Source organism: Lithobates pipiens, unplaced genomic scaffold (assembly GCF_037356315.1).
Source record: "Lithobates pipiens isolate NorthernLeopardFrog02 unplaced genomic scaffold, aLitPip1_a1.2 Scaffold_18, whole genome shotgun sequence".
In the NCBI taxonomy this organism is placed as follows: Eukaryota; Metazoa; Chordata; class Amphibia; order Anura; family Ranidae; genus Lithobates; species Lithobates pipiens.
This window is the reverse complement of record NW_027507758.1, coordinates 299,602,257-299,626,935: the sequence shown is the minus strand read 5'-3', so window position 1 is coordinate 299,626,935 and position 24,679 is coordinate 299,602,257. Positions and strand designations below refer to the sequence as shown.

At 46.9% G+C, this 24,679-nt stretch overlaps 1 protein-coding gene across 1 annotated transcript in view; it reads right to left on the bottom strand.

Annotated features, from left to right (window-relative positions):
• PREP (prolyl endopeptidase) overlaps nt 1-24,679 on the bottom strand; it is a 208,517-nt gene that overhangs the window by 100,391 nt on the left and 83,447 nt on the right. The window contains exon 8 of the mRNA XM_077487181.1: nt 14,638-14,829. Coding sequence (XP_077343307.1) covers nt 14,638-14,829 — 192 coding nt within the window. The remainder of the gene's footprint in view (nt 1-14,637; nt 14,830-24,679) is intronic.

Below are 24,679 nucleotides of genomic sequence, written 5' to 3'. Positions count from 1 at the left end.
AGTTAGGGTGGGACTACAGCTTGCAAGACCTTTCGCCCAAAGGTCTGCTCACCTGCCGACACCAGATCCACTCTGTAGTGTTTTACAAAAGTGGAATAGCTGGACCATGTTGCTGCTCTGCAAATCTGCTCTGGCGTTGCTCCCGCTCTTTCTGCCTGGGAGGCTGCCATAGCTCTAGTGGAGTGTGCTTTAATACCCACTGGGATTTCTTTCCCTGCAACTAAATAAGCCTGCTCGATGGCTACTCTGAGCCACCTAGCAATAGTGCGCCGGGACGCCTTACAACCTTTCCTGGCCCCGGAAAACAAAATAAATAAGGAATCTGACCTTCTAAATGACTTGGTCAGTTCCAGATAGTGTAGGATACATCTCCTAACATCCAAATAATGGAATTTTAGTTCCTTCTCACCGGAGGGATTGGGACAAAAAGAGGGCAAAACAATTTCCTGGCTTCTATGAAAGCTGGATGCCACTTTCGGCAAAAAGGCTGGATCGGTCTTCAAAACTATCCGATCCGGAAAAATAACGCAAAAGGGAGCCCTGACTGATAAGGCCTCCATCTCACTGACCCTCCTAGCAGTTGTCACTGCTACCAGAAACACTGTCTTCAGAGTAAGCTCTCTCAGAAGACACTCCTTTAAAGGCTCAAAGGGGGGTCCAGTTAAGCTCTGCAAAACTAAAGATAAATCCCATCTGGGAAAGGACAGACCCTGGACCGGTCTCTGTCTGGACAGGGCTCTAAAGAACCTGACTACCCATGGGTTGGCAGCCAAATGATCCTCTAAATAAACACTGAGGGCTGATACTTGACCCCTAAGGGTACTAATGGATAAGCCCTTATCTGCCCCACATTGTAAAAATTCCAACACTGCGGAGGAGCTCCGTACTGGGAAAGAGTTCTCTGCGCACCACTTGTTGAAACGCAACCAGACCTTTTCATAGATCTGGCGAGTTTCCTTTTTCCTACTGTCCAGGAGGGTAAAAACTAGTCTCTGTGAAAATCCCTTAGATTTTAATAAACCCTCCTCAGTAGCCAGGCCGCTAACTTCCACTGGCGTACCTGTGGGCAGAGGACTGGCCCCTGAGAGAGGAGATCGTCCCGAGGGGGCAAGAGTAAGGGAGGTTCTACCGCCAACTGCTTTAGCATTGAGAACCATGCTCTCTTGGGCCAATGTGGAGCCACCAGAATCAGAGATGTGCTTTCCATCTGAAACTTTCTCAGAACTGCTGGCAACAACGCTGGAGGTGGGAAGGCATAGCAAGTTCTGAAGTGCCAATTCTGGCTCAAAGCGTCCACCCCTAAGGCTCCTTCTCCCCTTTTTAGGGAGAAAAAACAGGGGGTTTTTGCATTGTTTCTGGACACGAACAGGTCCACCTCCGGAGACCCCCATCTTCTTATTATGAGATTGAAGACCTCCTGGTTGAGAACCCAATCGCCCTCCCTCAGCCTCTTTCGGCTGAGAAAGTCTGCTACCACGTTTTTCTTTCCCCTCAGAAAAACTGCTGAAAGCGAAAGGGTGTAGGTTTCGGCCCAGGACAGAATCTCTGTCGCTAAAGACAACAGGGTTCCGCTTCTCGTGCCACCCTGTTTGTTCAAATAGGCCACTACGGAAGAGTTGTCCGACCGCACCTGAATGTGGTGACCCCGGAGCTCTTTTTTGAAGAATTTGAGGGCTAGTCCCACTGCCCTTAGTTCTTTCCAGTTGGACGATCGAGTCAACTCGCCGTCCCCCCAAGTGCCCTGGGCTAGAAGGGAACCCAAATGTGCCCCCCAACCTTTTCCACTTGCGTCTGTGGTTACTACCCGAGAAATCGGGATGAGCCACAGACGACCTTGCGACAGATTTGTCACTTTCCTCCACCACCAGAGGGATCTCTTTACCTGGTGTGGAATATGAACTAGGGTGTCTAGGGCCTCCTGACTGTGGTCCCATACCCCTAGGATGAAGGACTGTAGGGGACGAAAGTGTAGCCCTGCCCACTGCACTGCTGGAAGGGTGGATGTAAGGAGACCCAGTACTGACATCAGAACCCTTATGGAAACCAGCTGGTTGCTCTGAAGAGAGGCCACCGCACTGTCCAGTTTTTGTACCTTTTCTCTTGGTAGAAAAACTCTCAACAGTGTCGAGTCCAACAGGAAACCTAGATAGGAGATCTGTTGTGAGGGGATCAGGCTGGACTTTTCCAAGTTCAGAAGCCACCCCAGGTCTGTAAGGACCCCCTTGGTTAGATCGAGATCCCTGACCAACTGTGTTGGGGATGCTGCAAATAAAAGCAGGTCATCCAGGTAGGCAATTATACATATCCCCTGGAGCCGAAGAAAGGCCATGGCTTCTGCCAGGACTTTGGTAAATATGCGGGGTGCAGAGGATAGCCCGAATGGCAGGGCCTGAAATTGAAAGTGTATTGTTTCTCCGCCCAGATCTATGGCAAGGCGTAGAAACCTCTGCGAGGCTTCCGCTATAGGGATGTGTAAATACGCGTCCCGTAGATCCAGGGATACCATGAAACAGTTGTGGGGCAGAAGCGCCTTTACTGAAAAGATCGATTCCATGCGGAATCTTTTGTATGTCACTGAAGCGTTCAAGGGCTTTAAGTTCAGAATCAACCTGAACTTCCCTGAGGGTTTTTTCACTATGAAAATGTGAGAATAAAACCCCCTTCCCTCTTCTGCTTTTGGGACCCTGAGAATAACATCCTGATTCTCCAATTCCCTCAGAGCTTCTAGCAAGGCCTCGGCCTTTACCATGCACCTGGGTAGATGCGTGACAAGGAGCCTTTGAGGGGGTGGTCTTAGGAATTCCAAGAGGTACCCCCTTCTTATTACCCCTAAAATAAATTGATTGGGGGATATTGTCTCCCACTGTGGAAGAAAGGCCCCCAGTCTTCCTCCCACTGTAGCTGGAAAGTCACTGGGTTTTACGGGGCTGGATAGGAGGGCGAAAAATCGCCCCTCCTCTGCCCCTGCCTTTTTGGGGCCAGGTTTTCTTTTTCCCCCCTGGTTTAGAGGTTTCCCTACGCCCCTGCGGGCGAAACCCCTTTTTTGTTGGTACGGGGGTTTTCTGTTTGAGAGGAAAGGACTTTTTCCTGTCCGCTGTCCGGTCTAGAACCGTCTCTAGCCCTGGGCCAAACAGGAGGTCCCCCGTCAGGGGTATCCCACATAGCTTTATCTTGGAGGCATTATCCCCTGGCCATGTTTTTAACCAGAGGGCCCTTCTGGCCGAATTGGCTAGAGCCGCCGTTCTGCCCGACATGCGGACGGACTCAGCAGAGGCATCAGCTATGTAAGTGATCCCTCGCAGCATAGTAGGGAAGGATGACAGAATGGTTTCCTTATCTGTGCCTGCCTCAATATGTTGTTGGATCTGTGAGAGCCAGTGCTCTAAATTGCGAGCCACAACTGTAACTGCCATTTCAGGCTTTAAATTGCCGATAGCCGAGTCCCACGTCTTTTTAAGCAGGGAGTCAATCCTTTTGTCCATGACATCTGCCAAGGCCCCCATGTCTTCAAACGCCAAATCTGTGTGTCTGGAGACCTGGGAGAACGTGGCATCCAATTTGGGACTTTTATTCCAAAGGCATGCCGGGTCCTCTGAAAATGGGAACCTTCTTTTGAGGGATCTAGATAAAAAGGGTTTTCTCTCCGGATCCTGCCACTCTTTTTTAACTGTTTCCATTAAAACTTCGTGTACTGGAAACACCCTTCTTTTTGGCTCCCCTAAACCTGAATACATTTGGTCATGCAGGGTTAGGGGCTTTTTATCTGTCTGGATACCGAGGGTTGCATAAATTGCCTTTAAGAGGTCCTCTACCTCATCAAGGGATAACTTATATCTGGAGGCTTTCCTGGACCCGTCCTGGTCCTCCCCCTCGGAACCCTCCTGGGAATCGGAAGAGGAACTGTCTGGAAGTTCCCTACCTGTCCCTGAAGGGCCTGCAACCTCTGTCCCCCCTGTACAAGCAGGTTGGACTGGAGCAGAACTCTGTGCTAGAGGTGGGGTTGTATCCTGGGGAGATGGACCCGTGGGAAGCTGAAATTTTTCAAAAAGGGACCTAAAAGAAGAGAAGGTGGACGAGAGCTCCTTGACTGAAGCTGCTAGTCCTGACTCCTGTTCAGATTCCCTTTCCCTAACGAGGGAGTCAATACAGCCTTTGCACAACACTTTGGTCCAAGATTCCCCTAAAATGTCCCTACAGGAGGCACACTTCTTTTTAGAGCTATGCGTAGACCTAGTTTTTTCCGTAGCTTTCTAAAAAAAAAGGAAAAAAGAAAAAAACAGAAAAAGACAAAGTCAATCAAAAGCTCGGGATACAACCCTGGGAGTGCACTAGACCCTTTTTTAAAACGAAGGGATCTGAGCCTCCCCTCCCCCCTGGCCACCCAGGGGGCTGCCCCCCCACCCATGATAGAACCATACATTGGGGTGGGGGGATCCTAGATAGAGAGTACCCCTCCCCAGGGCGCTCTTACCTTAGGAATGCTGGAGATAGAGTCTGTCGTTTGAGCCTCAGCTTCCGACATGACTGCAGGTGGCTGCTTACTACAGAGTTCCACGTTGCCTGTGCACGTTCTGAACTCATCTCCAGCTTGTGCCCGGCCCTCCTATCAGCTCCACGACCCGGAACCGGAAGTCGATCGTATTTCGAGGTCAAGCCTTCGTTTCCGCCGGATACGACGTCGCCCGTCGTTCGGCCCGCTCGGTTCAAAGAAAAAAAGGGGCGGACTGTACCCATGTACAGGGAAATCTTCCGAACGGCTTGCCAGCTGCGTCCCTGTAGACGCGATAGGAGTCCCCCACGACCTGAAGCCGCGCTCGACTCGGAAGGGGTGGCAGTACCTGGTGAGGTAAGTAAACCGTTCGACCCGTCCGACACGCGGACGTTGGTTTCGAACGGTTTGAATCCAGCTTTCTCCAAACGAAGCCCCTGCTTCTTTCAACCGGGTTCTTTTAACGACAAAACGGCCACAGCCTCCCCAGCTGATCGGCCTGGTTCCTTGCACAGTGTCTCCCCGCCGGAGGAAACACTAATAACTGAGGTCCGGCAGGGGAAGTAAGAATTTATGGGCTGGCGCAGTGTTTCCAGAGGAAGAGGAGGAGTCTATCTCTCATAGTGGCTGTCCTGAAAGACGATTAGGGAAAATTAAGTTTTTTTTTTTTTTTTTAATACTGTCACCAGTCGGTGCCCGTGATCACTGCCACACCCGTTACATGATAACGCTGTACTACACTGGTGACAGTATAAATAATTTTGCGTATGTTTGGTTTTTCTAAAAATCAGTCTATGAAACAAGTGAAATATGTTTTTGGCCCTTGCACTCTTGATTTTTAGGTTTGATCAGAATGCCCCTAGCAATACTTTTGTGAGCTTCCCAGATAACAAGTGGATTGTGACTAGTTTTTGTCTGTAAACATTTTCTGGTTATTTCTCGAGGTCTGCCTTGTTGGAGGAATGTTTGGCTCCAAGTTTAGAGCTTAGCAGTCTAAGGAGCCAGATCTATGGTCATAAAGATTGCGACAAGCATAAAAGGTCACACAATCAATATCTGATGCAGCAATGTTGGAGTAATGTAGTTCGATATGAAAGATAATCGATTCTCAAGTAATTTTCATGAGCAGGTAAAAAGAGCTTTGCTCCCTTGGATGCTGGGCTCGCCAGATGTCAATTAAACAGTTTTGATACAGAGATTATTTTTACATGTTTCAGGGCTGAGAAGGATAGATAAAAGGAGCTTGTTGATGCAACAAATGTCAAACTGATGTAATCTCCCAGAACCTTTAGTAGCACCCTGTAAAATCTGTTAGAAGTGGTCAAGGAAACAAATCTGATGGGTATTGGGTAACTAAATGCTAGCGAAAGTAAACTGTAGCAAAAGCCTTGACAATCTGGTATCTGCCATGAAATCTGAGATAGTGGCTGCATGTTACTATGGCACTTGTCCAACGATGAGAATGCTAGTTCTTCTTAACTTGGCATTCAGGGAAGTACTATACTGTAATAGGAGATTCATGGGGCCCCAAATGAAAGCCACGTAGACTTTTAGTTTCCATAGATGGTTTCGAAGCATTTCCTCCTAGTATGTTAAGACCTTTTACTTTAAACAAGATTACATTTAAGGGAGACACTAGATGAGAAATGTCTACAGATCTGAACACCTTCCATCCTCGTGAGAGAAGGAGTCCTCCCCCACCCAGATCACTGCAAAGAATCGAGCAGAGGAAAGGGGTCAGGGGCAACAAGAAGCAAAGTGGGAAATATAACCTTGTGAGCTGGGGAGAGCAAGAGGAAGAGCAGTGAGATACTAAGGAAAGGGAAAGTGGGGGGGGGGGGGGGGGGAAAGAGGGTTGAGGCAGGCTATAGAAAAAAGAGCAAAAGTAGGGAAGCTAGGGTCTAGGGCAGGGCTCGACAAATCCCAGGCGCCAGGTCGCCAATGCGACCAGAAATCGCAACCTGGCGCCTAAGCTGCCACCAGCCCACTCACTATTGATGCCCCAGAAATGCAGAGCATAACACTGACTGCCGTCCTCCTCCCTCCTCCACACTCAGCGGTAGGGATGAGCTTCGAGTTCGAGTCGAACTAAATTCTAAAGTCTAAACTTTAAAACTAAAGTTGAACCTGGCTAAATTGTCGGGTCTCCGTAATACAGAGAACACTCAATGAGTGTTCTCTGTATTAGCCGACAATTCATTCATTCATTGATTAAAAAAAAAAAAAAAAAAAAAAAGCGTGGGGGTTGCCCTAAATTCAATTACCAGGCCCTTCAGGTCTGACATGGATATTAAGGGGAACCCCGTGTCAAATTAAAAAAAAAAATTGACGTGGGGGTCCCCCCAAATATCCATACCAGACCCTTCAGGTCTGATATGGATATTAAGGGGAACCCCGCATCAAATTAAAAAAAAAAAAAATTGACGTGGGGGTCCCCCTAAAAATCCATATCAGACCCTTTACCCGAGCACGCAACCTGGCAGGCCGCAGGAAAAGAGGGGGGGACGAGAGAGCGCCCCCCCCTCCCTCCTGAACCGTACCAGGCCACATACCCTCAACATTGGGAGGATGCTTTGGGGGTCTGTGACCCCTCAAAGCACCTTGTCCCCATGTTGATAAGGACAAGGGCCTCATCCTCACAACCCTGGCCGTTGGTTGTGAGGGTCTGCGGGCGGGGGGCTTATCAGAATCTAGAAGCCCTCTTTACCAAGGGGACCCCCAGATCCCGCCGCCCCCTGTTTGAAATGGTAAGGGGGTACAAAAGTACCCCTACCATTTCACAAAGAAAGTGTCAAAATGGTTAAATAAGACAAACACACTTTTGAAAAATTCCTTTATTAAAAATGAAAAAAAAAAAAAAAAAAAAGATTCCAGCGGTGCTAATCCACTCTTGCTATCCAGCGACGGATCTCCAGGGTCCAGCGATGGATGATCATATCCAGCGACGGGGGAATCTCTCAGTCCAGCGCTGTCCATACATCCTTCTGTCTCCTCTCCGGAGACACTACAGAGAGCACAGCGCTGACGTTTCTTATATTGGGAGGGCGGGGCCACCCGTCACCTGACCCCGCCCCTCTGACGCTGCAGAGGGAAGCCAGGGGTTCCCCAGTGACGTGTGGGTGACCCCGCCCCCTCTGATGTAACGCAGGTTTCCGTTACATCAGAGGGGGCGGGGTCACCCACACGTCACTGGGGAACCCCTGGCTTCCCTCTCCAGCGTCAGAGGGGCGGGGTCAGGTGACGGGTGGCCCCGCCCTCCCAATATAAGAAACGTCAGCGCTGTGCTCTCTGCAGTGTCTCCGGAGAGGAGACAGAAGAAGGATGTATGGACAGCGCTGGACTGAGAGATTCCCCCGTCGCTGGATATGATCATCCATCGCTGGACCCCGGAGATCCGTCGCTGGATAGCAAGAGTGGATTAGCACCGCTGGAATCTTTTTTTTTTTTTTTTTCATTTTTAATAAAGGAATTTTTCAAAAGTGTGTTTGTCTTATTTAACCATTTTGACACTTTCTTTGTGAAATGGTAGGGGTACTTTGTACCCCCTTACCATTTCAAACAGGGGGGGGGCCGGGATCTGGGGGTCCCCTTGTTAAAGGGGGCTTCCAGATTCTGAAAAGCCCCCCGCCCGCAGACCCTCACAACCAACGGCCAGGGTTGTGAGGATGAGGCCCTTGTCCTTATCAACATGGGGACAAGGTGCTTTGAGGGGTCACAGACCCCCAAAGCATCCTCCCAATGTTGAGGGTATGTGGCCTGGTACGGTTCAGGAGGGAGGGGGGGCCGCTCTCTCGTCCCCCCCTCTTTTCCTGCGGCCTGCCAGGTTGCGTGCTCGGATAAAGGGTCTGATATGGATTTTTAGGGGGACCCCCACGTCAATTTTTTTTTAAAATTTGACACGGGGTTCCCCTTAATATCCATAACAGACCTGAAGGGCCTGGTAATTGAATTTAGGGGAACCCCCACGCTTTTTTTTTTTTTTTTAATCAATGAATGAATGAATTGTCGGGTAATACAGAGAACACTGATTGAGTGTTCTCTGTATTACGGAGACCCGACAATTTAGCCGCAAGTGATTTTAAAATACTTTTTTTCCTGCACAAATGACACTTTGTGCAGCGACAGTTCTAAGCACCAGAAACATGCGCCCCTTCACAGGCATACTATAGATACCCCCCAGCTACGAAATTTAAAGGAATATTACACTTTTATTGTTTCACTTTAATCATTATTAAAATCACTGCTCCTGAAAAAACGGCAGTTTTTAAAACTTTTTTTTGCATTGATCCATGTCCCCTGGGGCAGGACCCGGGTCCCCAAACACTTTTTAGGACAGTAACTTGCATATTACCCTTTAAAATGAACACTTTAGATTGTGAACGTTCGAGTCCCATAGACTTTAATAGGGTTCTAAAGTTCACACGAAGTTTAGGTCTGTTCGCAGGTTCTGGTGCGAACCGAACAGGGGGGTGTTCGGCTCATCCCTACTCAGCGGCGCCGCGCTAAGTGTGTGAAACTGACAAGCAATGGAGAGAGGAGGATCTGTCAGATTTCAGCCTGATGTCGGGGTGGGCGGGACCCGGCCGGGGTGGGGGCGGGACCCAGCAGCTATCAAACACCAGCCAATGGGATCTGGGCGGGCCGCTAGGTGTATGTGGCCCGCCCCTTTTCTTAAGCAGCCCAATCGTTGGCTGGTGTTTAATAGCTGCTGAATCCCGCCCACCCGGCCGGGCCCGCCCACTCCGGCCGGGTCCCGCCCATTCCGACATTAAGTTCAATTCTGACAGCTCCTCTGTTACATTTCAGTAACAGAGTGCTCCGTGTGAAACCTGCCAGTGCCAACCAGTGCCAACGCCAATCAGGGCCACCTGCCACTTCCAAACCAGTGCCACCTGCAAATCAGTGCCACCGCCAGTGCCACCTGCCAGTTCCAAACCAGTGTCACCTGCCAACCAGTGTCACCTGCCAATGCCATCTGGCAGTTCCACGTGCCTGCCAGTGGCAACCAGTGCCACCTGCCAGTGCCAGCCAGTGCCACCTGCCACCGCTAATCAGTGCCACCTGCCAGTGCCACCTGCCCCTACCAATCAGTGCAATGTGCCACCTGCCAGTGCCACCGCCAACCAGTGCCACCTGCCAACACCAACCAGTGCCACCGCCAATCAGTGCCATCTGCCAGTGACAACTAATGCCACCGCCAACCAGGGCCACCTGCCATCACCAACCAGGGCCACCTGCCACTTCCAAACCAGTGCCACCTGCCAATCAGTGCCACGTGCCACCTGCCAGTGCTAATAGTGCCACCTACCAGTTCCAAACCAGTGTCACCTGCCAATGCCATCTGGCAGTTCCACGTGCCTGCCAGTGGCAACCAGTGCCACCTGCCAGTGCCAGCCAGTGCCACCTGCCACCGCTAATCAGTGCCACCTGCCAGTGCCAACCAGTGTCACCTGCCCCTACCAATCAGTGCAATGTGCCACCTGCCAGTGCCACCGCCAACCAGTGCCACCTGCCAACACCAATCAGTGCCATCTGCCAGTGACAACTAATGCCACCGCCAACCAGGGCCACCTGCCATCACCAACCAGGGCCACCTGCCACTTCCAAACCAGTGCCACCTGCCAATCAGTGCCACGTTCCACCTGCCAGTGCTAATAGTGCCACCTACCAGTTCCAAACCAGTGTCACCTGCCAGTGCCATCTGGCAGTTCCACCTGCCAGTGCCAGCCAGTTCCATCTGTTGCCAGCCTTACTCTGAAACAGCGTTTCATTGGAGTTATTGACTGGGTGCTCCATTGTGAGTTAGGGATAGGGGGCGAAAATGAGTGGCCTTACCCCGGGAGCTGACAATCCATACCACTCTAAAAAAAAAACAAAAAAAAAAACTGGCTCCTAACTTTTTTAACCGGCTCCTAAATTCAAAGAAAATTTGTCAACCCCTGGTCTAGGGGATTCTCCATTGGAGAAGAGAGAGATTCCTAGGAGGGGGGATAAGGTCAGCAATGCAGGGCTACAGCCATGCACCAAAGGGGAAAACAATAATAAAGATTCATTATTTGGCACAACCCCCAACTAAAAGAACTGACCCTGATTCCAGATGTTGAATTATGGGCCTCTAAGGGGATACTATACCTGCATCCAGTGATTACCCCACTCGGAGTGCGAGACTTCCAAACATTGAAGGAAGAGTTTGAACTACCAACCCATATGTTATTCCGGTACCTACAACTGAGGCATGCCCTCCGAACTCAATTTGTGGAAGGCTTTCCAAACCCACAAACTTTGCCCCTAGTAGATGATATAGTAGGAGAAAATATCGACCATGTATAATATACTGAGAGCCTGTGTGATATCGCAAATTACTGACACTGCTAGAATCAGGTGGGAAGAGGATGTTGGCCCCTTAGAGGCGTCAGACTGGGATGAGATATTGGAGAATACCAAGAGAGTATCGCTTAGGTTTTCCGAGCACCTGACCCAAATATATATTATTCACAAATCATATTTAACCCCAATAAGAATTACTAAGTATCGCCTCAACTATAGCCCGGTGTGTCCCAGATGTGCTGGTCGTAATTGTACATTTTACCATCTAATATGGTCATGTCCAGTGATCCAAGCATACTGGGCCTAAGTAATCACATTCCTTCACGACCACATGGGCTCACCCCTCAACTAGACCCGAAGCTATGTGTGCTAGGCTTGCTTCCAGACGCTAATATTGACAAGTACCTGGGCACATTTCTGCACAAAACCATTTGGAGCAAGAAAGTTGGTGGCGAGGCACTGGATGCGGTCCGCACCCCCTACAATCTGGGCTTGGATTGAGGAAATAAATCATACCCTGCCGTATAAAAAAGTAATATACCGACACCGGGGATGTCCCACCAAATATAATAGGATCTGGGATAGGTGGCTGAATAGCTTGGATACATGTGTCGAGTCGACAGACACCTGCACACATTGGTCAGGGAAACCAAAACTACCCCGATTCACTGATAAATATTACCTCAACCTGTAAACCATCAATTAAATGTAGATACACGTGTGGGAAGATGATGGAATGCATTAATGTAATTCAAAATGGAAGGTATCAAATGTCATCATGCCAAGCATATCAGTCAAGTTTCGGCTGTGCATTTGGTGTTATGTACCCGATGTTCTTGTTGGCATACTTCAAGATTTGAACTGTAACCACAATGATTGTAATCTTTTCCTTTTCTATTAATTCATTATTTAATTGAATTTGGCTACACCATGCATGAAACTGTGAATCGAGTTGTAGGTAAAGGCAATCAGGGTAGGCAAGAAGTCCCAGTACAGCTGTGGGTAAGCTCTATAATATGGCTACAGTATGGGTGGGCAAGTTGCTTGCAGTGAGAAGAGGAGTAAAAGCAGTGTATCTGGCAGAAAGACCAACATAGTTATGGACCACTATGTAGTATCCCTAAAGGAATCTAAAAATAGTTGTTGTTGAGCTAGCATTTATTGCTGACAAAATACTGTGAGTTGACAATGTTAATCTATGCCGAAGAGTGTTCCTCTAATCAACACAGATGGGAGAGCCTAAGCGTGAAGATGGTATCTCAGGAGCACAGGAAGAGAGTTAAAAGAGAAGTAAAAAATTGATGGGGATCTGAGTACCCTGATATATGAGGCCAGAGGACCCACATGGAAAGAGGTAGGCTTGATCAGCAGGTCAGTGAGAGAGTCAAGTGTACCCCCATCTCCAAGAAAGCAATGAGAAAGTGTGTTTGTTTAAAAAGGTAATTCTGGGAATAACCTCACCAGGTAAAATGTTGCCGTTCCACCATACTTTCCACATGGGAGCAAGTCCACTGTACCCTTTAATTAATTACGTGTACATTGTGAGGGCCTGAAACCATCATTGTTGGAAAATGAAATGCATCACATAACAATGTAACACAGAAAAACAAAGTTCAGTAACATGAAAAAATGTTAACTACTAAAAGAAATAACAGCTCCTGATACCATCTACCAACCCAGTGGTTATCCTGAGCAAGTCTTGCCACCACACCAATTAATGCATAACCTGGATGAAGGGAACATTTTCCACAAATGGCTGGGAGGGGTTTACAGCTCCCCACTGGGCCGGCAGTGTAGGTAGGGTCAGGTACAGGGGCAGCCAAGAAGGAGAGGGTCATCCACAATGCTCCATAAGGTTGGGTGGTGAGGGCCTTTGTTATGTAGCGCTTTCTTGCAGGTATAGCATGTAACAGTACTGAAAGTATGCCAGATCCATAAACAGTGGATTATTACATCTTCCAAACTTCCAAAACCATGTTGCAAACGCCAAAGGGGAAGGGAGGCAAAATCTGTCTACTGATAATAAACACGCATGGCTCCCCACAGAACAAGTGCAGTAAGGCCAGCCATACATATATTGAAACTTGGCTGGTTCAGCAGTAACCAGCCGAATTTTGATCTGTGCATGGACAGGCTGGCTGTACAGAAGTCTATCTACCGATGGATTTCTGTACAACCAGCCTTTTGGGTTTTTCCTGAATTTTCAGTCCTGCAGGCTATAGCCAGCAGCACTTATCAGTGTGTTCTTATGATGAGGAATGCTCCCTGTTGTCAGAATACAGAACTCAGTGGGAAGGAACCCCCATCTACACAGTGTTTGGATGGGGTATTCGGGTAATTTTTCATTTAACCCACTGGATGAATAAAAAAAAAAAAAAAATGATTAATGCATGGCAAGCCTAACTGAACATGGGTTAAACAAAGATTCAACTATAAAGAAATAAACAGTACAGACAAGTAAACAACAAATAGGGACTGGGTTTACCTAAGAGCTGTAGTGGATTTAAACTCGTACAGAAGGATTATCCTGCACAAGACAAGGTTAGTCCTAGTTGGCATTCGGAGTAACATGATGTGGAGAACTTGCTTGCATTCAGGAGCAAGAGCGCCAGTTTCTTTGCGGCCAGGGCAGAGGAGGACCTAGCAGTATTTGGGTTTCAGTGGTCTGCACCCAGTCAGAAAGGAAGCCCAGGAAATGGAACAACAATGGCAACTGAAAAGGTTAGTGTAATGTGAATGGATAGCCTTGCTTGTGGATAATTAGGTGAAAGGTGTGGGTTCCCAATTAGCACTAATACTCCGAGTCCTAGTTAAACATTTCAGCAGGGGCCACGTGTACAGCATGTGGCAGGAGAGATCATAACAATTCTGTATCTCTGCTATCGAAGGAAACACTTACCTGTTGCCACACTAGCTGTAGAATCTCCTCTTTAATTGCATAATAGTGCGTACAGCAAAGTACATCTTTCAGGTAAGTAGAAGAGGGATTCTTTGGCCCCACTGTGCTGCAGACCTGGTTAATTCCAGGTGTTCTCTAGGGGGTTACCCAGGACCCAGCTGATGATGGCTATCACTGCAGCTCTAAGATTTGCACTGCTTGTAGCCTCTGGAATACATCAGTTTTTTTTTTTTTTTTGCAGCTGCTATTCTCCACATCTTCTAGTCGAAATTGGATTTGGGAAAAAGGCATATCATCATTTCCAGGGTTTGGACATTCGGAAGTTGAGTGTTCAAGGGAGCAGGGTTTTTATGTCTGGAGAGTTTTTGCCATTCTTTAGTTCAGTCCTGAAATTGAACTAGGCTTTCTATTTTTACTCTAGTTGGGAGAGACCAAATGAGGGCGCAAAAGACAGCCTGGCCTAGTGCCCAATATACTGAGCAAATACATGAAGAGTCCAATCTAATGAGAGATTCCGCCAAGGCAGGAGATGGAAAAGGGGTCAGAGACTGGGTATGCTTGCTCCTTGATAGAGTGTGGTGGAGAAACTGCATAAGCATATTTACTTCATTCTATTCAGACAACTGTTGCAGCATATCTGATAGGTTTGGGGCAACCTCAGAAGATTGGGAGGTAGGAACGGCAAAAAAAGTTGTCTGAATGCCAGGTCATCTTGGACAATCCCGCTGGCTTCCTCTTTTTAGTCATATGCTAAGTGTAGCTCAGATAGCGCTAGAAATGTGATTTGTATCCCTCATAGTGCAGAGCTCAAATAGGATACCTATTTACTTCTCCACAGCTGAGCTAAATTCAAATAATTACAATAGTTACATTAGCTAACATGCACCTATTTATAGTTATTTAAAGCTTATTATTCACTTACCCAATACATCCTTCTCATGCTCGGGAACAAGTTCTTTCCACCTGGATTCCACGGGGTCACTGAAGTCTATGTTAATTAGCTTGTATTTTGGGGCATTACGATTGGTCTTAAATGTGAAGACAGTCCCTTCATTTGTGATATAATCATATTCTGCATCAAAGTTATCTATCAGCTTTTCCCAAGGAAGAATACCTGTAAAAAAACAAATGCAATTGTATGTTTAAATAATGTATTCAAAATCTATTCCACAACACAAAAGATTAGACAATCTGTCACGACTGCCCTTATGATGACTGGCAGAAGGGCCAATGCTTTAAAGAGAACACCAGGTTGCCCTTAGAAGAAAGGCATCATAGTTGTGATGCACTGACATCTTTCTCTTAAACCTTGTATCTGTCACAATGTGAACTGGCTGCTAGACAAAAAAAGAATAATAATTTGGAGAACAGGGATGAACTGTACCCGCTTCTGAAAAATGTATTCCAGCTATGAACAAGACATTTTAGTTGACAGAAATGGATTAAAAAAAAAAAAAAACTGTTGGGATTTTGTAGTTCAATGGGATTTAAAGCAGAACTCCAGCCAAAACATGTTATTGGGGACCAAGGCATCCAGTGTCTGTACACAACCCCAAGTTTTGATGGAGGTGGTTTGCTGAGTTAGGGAACATAAGCATTGCAGAGTTGGGGTGGGTAGAATTAGCTTATACACCCCCGGACATTTTATTATGTACACCTTGCTAGTACCGGATTAGACCCCCTTTTGCAGTCAGAACTGCCTTAATTCTTTGTGCCATAAATTCAACAAGGTATTGGAAACATTCCTCAGATATTTCAGTCCATACTGACATGATGGCATCAGATTTGACCATTTCATCACATTCCAAAGGTGCTCTATTGGATTGAGATATGGCGACTGTGGAGGCCATTGACGTAAAGTAAACTCATTGTCATGTTCAAGAAACCAGTTTGAGAGGATTCGAGCTTTGCGACAAGGTGCATTATCCTGCTGGAAGTAGCCATCAGAAGATGGGTACACTGTAGTCATAAAAGGATGGACATGGTCAGCAACAATACTCGGGTAGGCTGTGATGGTTAAACATTTCTTAATTGTTACTAAGGGGCCCAAAGTGTATCAAGAAAGTATCCCCCACACCATTACACCACCACCACCAGCCTGAATCATTGATACAAGGCAGGATGGCTCCATTCTTTCATGTTGTTTACACCAAATTCTGACCCTACCATCTGAATTTTGCAGCTGAAATTGAGACTCCCCAGGCCAGGCAAAGTTTTTCCAATCTAATATTGCCCAATTTTTGATGAGCCTGTGGAAATTGTAGCCTCAGTTTCCTGTTCTTAGCTGACAGGAGTGGCACCCGGTGTGGTCTTCTGCTGCTGTAGCCCATCTGTTTCAAGGTTCGATGTGTTGGGCATTTAGAGATGGTATTCTGCATACCTTGGTTTTAACGAGTGGTTGTTTGAGTTACTGTTGCCTTTCTATTATTTCAAACCAGTCTGCCAATTCTCCTCTGACATCAACAGGGCATTTTCCTCCACACAACTGCCGTTCACTTTATATTTTCTTTTTTTTGGACCATTCTCTGTAAACCCTAGAGATGGTTGTGTGTGAAAATCCCAGTAGATCAGCAATTTTTAAAAAATACTCAGACCAGCCCCTCTGGCACCAACAACCACGCCAAGTCAATTAAATCTCTCTGCATATTTTTTGGCTCTGCCAACACATCCGGCGATTCTGGGTGGGTGTGATGGACTGTGTTAGGTCAGTAACTACAATTGCTATTGCACAATCTATTGAAATTTGTTTGTTGGGCTTGGTGGACACATTAGGACCAAAAAATGTAATCCGTACTCTACTCACATTACTCCTGTACTATGCTCACAAAGTGATTATCTTATGGTGGAAGAAACCACTGGCTTCTACCCTTATGGCCTGGAAGGCATTGATTAACAAGGCTTTACCGCTGTATAAAGCTACATATCTCAGTAGAGGGGGACCAGATAAATTTAAAAAGGTGTGGAGTGGCTGGATAGATGATAATTCAACTGCATCAGATTAATTGCCTCCTGGTGAATAGATGAACTATGTGGCGGGTAGTAAGGCATAGATGGGAACCTATAATAGGGCTGGGCGATTTAAGAGAGACTGCAGACATACTGCATGAGATTATCAGAGACTGCGGATATAATGCACAAGATTACCAGAGACTGCACACATACTGCACAAGATTACCAGAGACTGCGGACATACTGCACGAGATTATCAGAGACTGCAGACATACTGCACGAGATTATCAGAGACTGCAGACATACTGCACGAGATTATCAGAGACTGCAGACATACTGCACGAGATTATCAGACTGCAGACATACTGCATGAGATTATCAGAGACTGCAGACATACTGCACCAGATTATCAGAGACTACAGACATACTGCATAAGATTATCAGAGACTGCAGACTTACTGCACAAGATTAGCAGAGACTGCGGACATACTGCATGAGATTAGCAGAGACTGCGGACATACTGCATGAGATTATCAGAGATTGCGGACATACTGCATGAGATTATCCGAGACTGTGTGTATATATATATATATATATATATATAAAAATTGCATGAGATTAACAGAGACCGCGGATATACTGCATGAGATTATCCGAGACTGTATATATATATATATATATATATATACACACACATATATATATATATATATATATATATATATATATATATATATATATACATACACACACACACACACACACACACACACACATATATATATATTGCATGAGATTAACCAAGACCGCGGATATACTGCATGAGATTATCAGAGACTATGGATATACTGCATGAGATTATCAGAGACTATGGATATACTGCATGAGATTATCAGAGACTGTGGCTATACTGCATGAGATTATCAGAGACTGCGGATATACTGCATGAGATTATCAGAGACTGCAGACATGCTGCATGAGAGTACCAGAGACTGCGGACTTACTGCACAAGATTAGCAGAGACTGCGGACATACTGTATGAGATTACCAGAGACTGCGGATATACTACATGAGATTATCAGAGACTGCAGATATACTGCATGAGATTATCAGAGCCTGGATGAACTGCATGAGATTATTAGAGATTGCGCATATACTAACTGAGATTATCAGAGACTGTGGATATACTGCATGAGATTATCAGAGCCTGGATATACTGCATGAGATTATCCGAGACTGTGTATATATATACTGCATGAGATTAACAGAGACCGCGGATATACTGCATGAGATTATCAGAGACTGTGGATATACTGCATGAGATTATCAGAGACTGTGGATAAACTGCATGAGATTATCAGAGACCGCGGATATACTGCATGAGATTATCAGAGACTGTGGCTATACTGCATGAGATTATCAGAGACTGCGGATATACTGCATGAGATTATCAGAGACTGCGGATATACTGCATGAGATTATCAGAGACTGCGGATATACTGCATGAGATTATCCGAGACTGTGTATGTATATATATATATATATATATATATATATATATATATATATATATATATATATATTTATGGTCCAGAGCCCTCAGACCGATACGGATAAGGATGACAAACAAGGTTAACATAAACTCGCTTACTTGAAATGGACCTGAAAGTGTGCCCTGGTCTAACGTACGGTATGCCAAAATAAGGGGGCATACCTTAAAATGAAATGAATATGAAATGGGTGAAATGAGTACTCACTTGAGGAGTATGCTTAGAGAAATGCCCTGATAAAGGGGATGGGTGGGCGGGTATCGCGCACCGGAACCGACGAGGAAGACGGGCGGACGGCTGGTTATATACTCCACCGGGCTCCTCCCATAATTTCAGGCCACCATACTGGCCTTTCTATTTATGGTCCAGAGCCCTCAGACCGATACGGATAAGGATGACAAACAAGGTTAACATAAACTCGCTTACTTGAAATGGACCTGAAAGTGTGCCCTGGTCTAACGTACGGTATGCCAAAATAAGGGGGCAAAACATCCAGGTAGGGGTTGCACTTTGTTGAATCAAGACTGTCACTGGGTGAGTTTGACAAAGGCCTGGGCCATCTCTATTTGCAGATTGGGTATGTAACGGGCAAAACAGGAGGACTTCCATCTACCCAATTTCTTGATAACATGGACCGGGACCCCTTGGCGGGAGGCCGTAGAAGCTGCTTCGATACGGAATGAATGTCCGGAGTAGTGAGCAGGATTGAGGTGAAAGATGCCCAGGAGTATCCTGACATGCTCCATGCACTGGGTTGCGTTGAGAGTTTTCGTGTGAAAAGCCAGAAGCGGGCCAGTTCCTGGTTGGTTGGCCAAAAGGGGCAACAAGCGGATGAGAACAGTGGCCGGGCACCAGCGGTTGTTGGTTTTATAGAAGTGTATGTCCATACCCGAGCCAAGCTGCCGCGTCTTGGAGACTGCTAAGTGTAAGATGAAATGGTCTTCGTATCGGACCAGGTGGTGCTTGTACAGCATGCGTGCTGTGAGGCTACTACAAGTAAACTGGCTTGGCCGTAAGAAGCCGTAGAAGGCCAGGTGTATGGCTGCTTGTAAATGCCACTCATGTGGAGACCGTAAGGTGAAGTGGCCAGGATATCTGACATAGTTCTAGAACGTCTCCTGTGAAAGGCGGTGGTTTGGTGCCGGCCATCGGCTGGCGCTTCTGGACACTGCGCATACCAGCCCGAACGGTGTGGTAAGAAAATAAGGAGGGTACGGTAGGGCCCTGGAGGGACGTGAAATGTTGTACACCGGTCAGGTATAGCCGGATCGTATTAACGGATAACACCAACTGCGAGTGGCATTAGGAAATGAAGGCTACGACTTGCTTGACACGGGACGTCACTGTGCTGTGATACGTGATGAAGCGGTTAAAGGCCCTCCAGGCTGACTGATAGGCCTTGAGGGTATTGCGGGAAAGGGAGTGATCGATAAGTTGGGTAGCCGCTAGGAGGTGAGGGGCTAATCCAGGGTTAGTTGAGACCAGTCCGGGATAGCTGCTGATGTTGGTCCGGCTCCGGGTACCTGATCGGAAAAGAGACAAGGTTAAAGCAGGAGAGGGCGTCCGCTGCCTGATTGAACTTACCGTGGATACAGGAACAATGGATGTTGAACTGAAACAACAACAAGAGTTGGACCAGTTGACGTAGGAAGGACATAATCAACAGAGAGGACGCCTTGGCGCAGCCAGGAATTGCCAGTAACTGGGGAGGCCGGGGAGCTGCGAGCCGGAGGTGGCCAAAAAACAGCCGCAAGCCCGTGGAGGCCGCTGCGTCGGTCATCACCTGGGGCGAAAGGGAAGACACGGAGGGAATGAACAGGGAGACGCCATTCCCAGACGACAGGAATTCCTCCCGCATAGCAAGGACTGCTATTGCCGTGGGATCCAGGCTGAGGACTTGCTCTGGATCCTGTGAGAGGGACAGTAAGACCAATAGGCGTGACACAAGGCGCGACCCTGAGGGATGATGCGCATAGCGAACTCAAGATGCCGTGTAGGGACTGTAGGTGTCTTTTGGACGACTAGACTGGAGAATATGCGAGGATATAATATGCCCCTAAAGATGGCAGTTGTGATGGCGAGCGTTTGCTGTTGGCTATGGGCTGATGCCTCTGGACGCCTCGTGGTGGGGATCTTACTGTATGGGCCGTAACGACAGATGGCTCTCCGTGCACTGTAAGGATAAGAAATGCTGAACGCTGGCTAGAAATAGCCTGGGCGTGCTACAGGAAGAAGCCAGTTGCGTGTGACAACATGATCCTGGTGCGGGACGGAAGCTGAACTCAACTGTCCTAAGGAAGAGACGGATGGACAGACAACAGTGAGTAGTTTGTAAGAAAAGCCACAGGAGACGAGTGGCCAATTAAGTGCTGCTGAAAATGACGTGTAGCCAGTTTGTGTGCCACTGAGAACGTGCTTGCCAACGAATGATTGCAAGAAGTTATGCCAAGTCGCGAGCCTTGGCATGACTAAAAGTTGCGTTTAAACATGTGCTTGCGACAATTGCCCGGGAGTTTTTTTACTGGAGATGTATACGTAGTGACTGTGAGCAATTCGTGTTACCGCATGTGCACTGCGAAGACTACGGGAGTTGTGCTTGAATGCATGTTTGGATGCGTGCTTGCGATGATTGCAAGATGTTACCCAGGATGCGTGCTTGCCACGACTGCAAGATGTTATGCTAGGATGCGTGCCTGCAACGACTGCAAGGAATTATGGTAGGCTTCATGAGTAGCCAGGCCGGAAAAGACAGAAGTCCCTCCGGTCCAACCAAATCAAAATAAATAAGGTATCACACCCCCCGACACACCCAATTCTACGCCCGTAGCTGATCCAGAGGAAGGCAAAAAACCCCCAACAGAGCATAGGCCAATTTGCTACAGCCGGGGAAAAAATTCCTTCCTGACCCCTCGAGAGGCAATCGGATTTTTTCCCTGGATCAACTATACCTATAAATATAAGTACCCCGTAATACAACGTACATTTAGGAAGGTATCCAGGTTTTCCCTAAAGCAATCTATTGAGCAAGCCAGAAGTGCCTGCCAGCAATGATTGCAACAAGTTGTGCCTGGACACCTGCTTGCAACGATTGCAAGAGGTCTATGCTCGAATGCGTGCTTGCCATGATTGCAAGAGGACTATGCTCGAACGCGTGCTTGTAATGAGTGCAAGAGGTCTATGCTCGAATGCGTGCTTGCAATGATCGCCAGAGGTCTATGCTCGAATGTGTGCATGCAACGATTGCAAGAGGTCTATGCTTGAATGCATGCTTGTAATGAGTGTAAGAGGTCTATGCTCGAATGCATGCTTGTAATGATCGCGAGAGGTCTATGCTCGAATGCGTGCTTGCAGCGATTGCAAGAGGTCTATGCCCGAATGCGTGCTTGTAATGAGTGCAAGAGGTCTATGCTCGAATGCGTGCTTGCAATGATTGCAAGAGGTCTATGCTCGAATGCGTGCTTGCAACGATTGCAAGAGGTCTATGCTCGAATGCGTGCTAGTAATAAGTGCGAGAGGTCTATGCTCGAATGCGTGCTTGTAATGATTGCGAGAAGTCTATGTCTGGATGCGTGCTTGCAACGATTGCGAGAAGTCTACGCTTGGATGTGTGTTTGCAACGATTGCAAGAAGTCTACGCTTGTATGTGGAGAAAACAGCGAGACACGCCTAAACAAAGCTGTGTTTTCTCTTTTGAGGCAATCTATAATGAAATGAGGCCGAGGAGCAAGGCCCCCGGCAGGCATCCAAACATTGAAGAATCAACTGGACCCAAGCCGGGAAGCGGTATGTGACAGTGAAATGAGAGAACCTGCCATGACAGAGATCCGGATCGCCATGCCACAACTTGCGACCGAGCACGAAACGGATTCTGGAGCATGTACTGAAATGAGGCCATTCCTGGGGCACGCCGAGACGAATTTGGTACACAGATGTGACTATTCGTACCGGAACGTGATAGGTGAAATGAAATGAAAAACCCATGACAAAGACAAGAATCAGAGGACGAGCCCTTGAACCAAACAGATGAATCCTGTCTTTGGAGCATGTACTGAAATGAGGCGTAGCAGCTGGGCACACCAGAACGAATCGGTGCATAAGGAATGCGACAGGATTCGAATTGGAGCGTAATAAGTGACAGAAATGATATGCCATGACAGAGACAAGATTCAACGACTGGACTGATGGTTACAACAAAGAATCCGTCTCTGGAGCATGTACTGAAATGAGGCGTAGCAGCTGGGCACACCAGAACGAATCGGTGCATAAAAGAATGCGACAGGATTCGAATTGGAGTGTAATAAGTGACAGAAATGATATCCCACGACAGAGACCGGATTCAACGACTGGACTGCAGGTTACGAAAAAAGAATCCGTCTCTGGAGCATGTACCGAAATGAGGCGTAGCAGCTGGGCACACCAGGACGAATCGGTGCATAGAAGAATGCGACAGGATTCGAATTGGAGCGTAATAAGTGACAGAAATGGTATGCCATGACAAAGACAAGAATCAGGGACCGTGCGTGAACCTGCGAGTGACTCAGTCTCTGGAGCATGTACAGAAATGAGGCCGAACCCTGGGGCACTTCAAAGCGAATCGGTGCACCAGAGGTGCGACAGGATTCGCGCCGGAGCGCGGCTAGTGACAGAAATGATTTGAAACGGTAGAAATGAGTGGGACTGAAATGACTTGACATGAGATGAAACGAGATACATAACACAACTGCATGAATGATGAGATATATTCGAACTGGAGCAGACCAACCGATACGTGCGGACTGCTTGCTTTGTCGTAACAAGCAGTCGGCTGTGAGTCGAACGATTCGACCGATACTAATAGAAATGCTCGGGGAGTCGAACGGTTTCGAATGTCGTACCTGCGAATGAATCGCCTGACGTGGCGTGATCGACCGAAGGTGATAACGACTACATCGAAAGTAGAAACAGTGACATGAGTACGAGAGTCACAGTAAAACATCAGAGCGGTTCGTGCGTTCAGGGAATGTTGATGGGACATCGTAATACATGAACGGAAAACGGGGTGCCGAAGCCCTACCTGCGACAGCCGGCCCGACGTGTAACGACAAATTCGATGGGTAAGACGACACTCCGACGGCGAAACCCACGGACGCTGATGAACGGGAAGACGGTCAAGACGGAGACGAACAACGCGGGAACTCACGAACGGGCTCACTGCGTCTGGTCTAGGATAGTTGGCCCTTGATATCTGACGTATCAGGTATCGCGCACCGGAACCGACGAGGAAGACGGGCGGACGGCTGGTTATATACTCCACCGGGCTCCTCCCATAATTTCAGGCCACCATACTGGCCTTTCTATATATATATATATATATATATATATATATATATATATATATATATATATATATATATATATATATATATAAATTGCATGAGATTAACAGAGACCGCGGATATACTGCATGAGATTATCAGAGACTGTGGATATACTGCATGAGATTATCAGAGACACTGGATATACTGCATGAGATTATCCGAGACTGTATGTATATATATATACATATACACACACACACACACACACACACACACACACATATACATATATATACATATACATACATATATATATATATATATATATATATATATATATTGCATGAGATTAACCAAGACCGCGGATATACTGCATGAGATTATCAGAGACTATGGATATACTGCATGAGATTATCAGAGACTATGGATATACTGCATGAGATTATCAGAGACTGTGGCTATACTGCATGAGATTATCAGAGACTGCGGATATACTGCATGAGATTATCAGAGACTGCGGATATACTGCATGAGATTATCAGAGACTGCAGACATGCTGCATGAGAGTACCAGAGACTGCGGACTTACTGCACAAGATTAGCAGAGACTGCGGACATACTGTATGAGATTACCAGAGACTGCGGATATACTACATGAGATTATCAGAGACTGCAGATATACTGCATGAGATTATCAGAGCCTGGATGAACTGCATGAGATTATTAGAGATTGCGCATATACTAACTGAGATTATCAGAGACTGCGGATATACTGCATGAGATTATCAGAGCCTGGATATACTGCATGAGATTATCCGAGACTGTGTATATATACTGCATGAGATTAACAGAGACCGCGGATATACTGCATGAGATTATCAGAGACTGTGGATATACTGCATGAGATTATCAGAGACTGTGGATATACTGCATGAGATTATCAGAGACTGTGGATATACTGCATGAGATTATCAGAGACTGTGGATAAACTGCATGAGATTATCAGAGACCGCGGATATACTGCATGAGATTATCAGAGACTGCGGATATACTGCATGAGATTATCAGACTGTGGATGTACTGCATGAGATTATTAGAGCCTGGATATACTACATGAGATTATCAGAGACTGCGGATATACTGCATGAGATTATCAGAGACTGTGGATA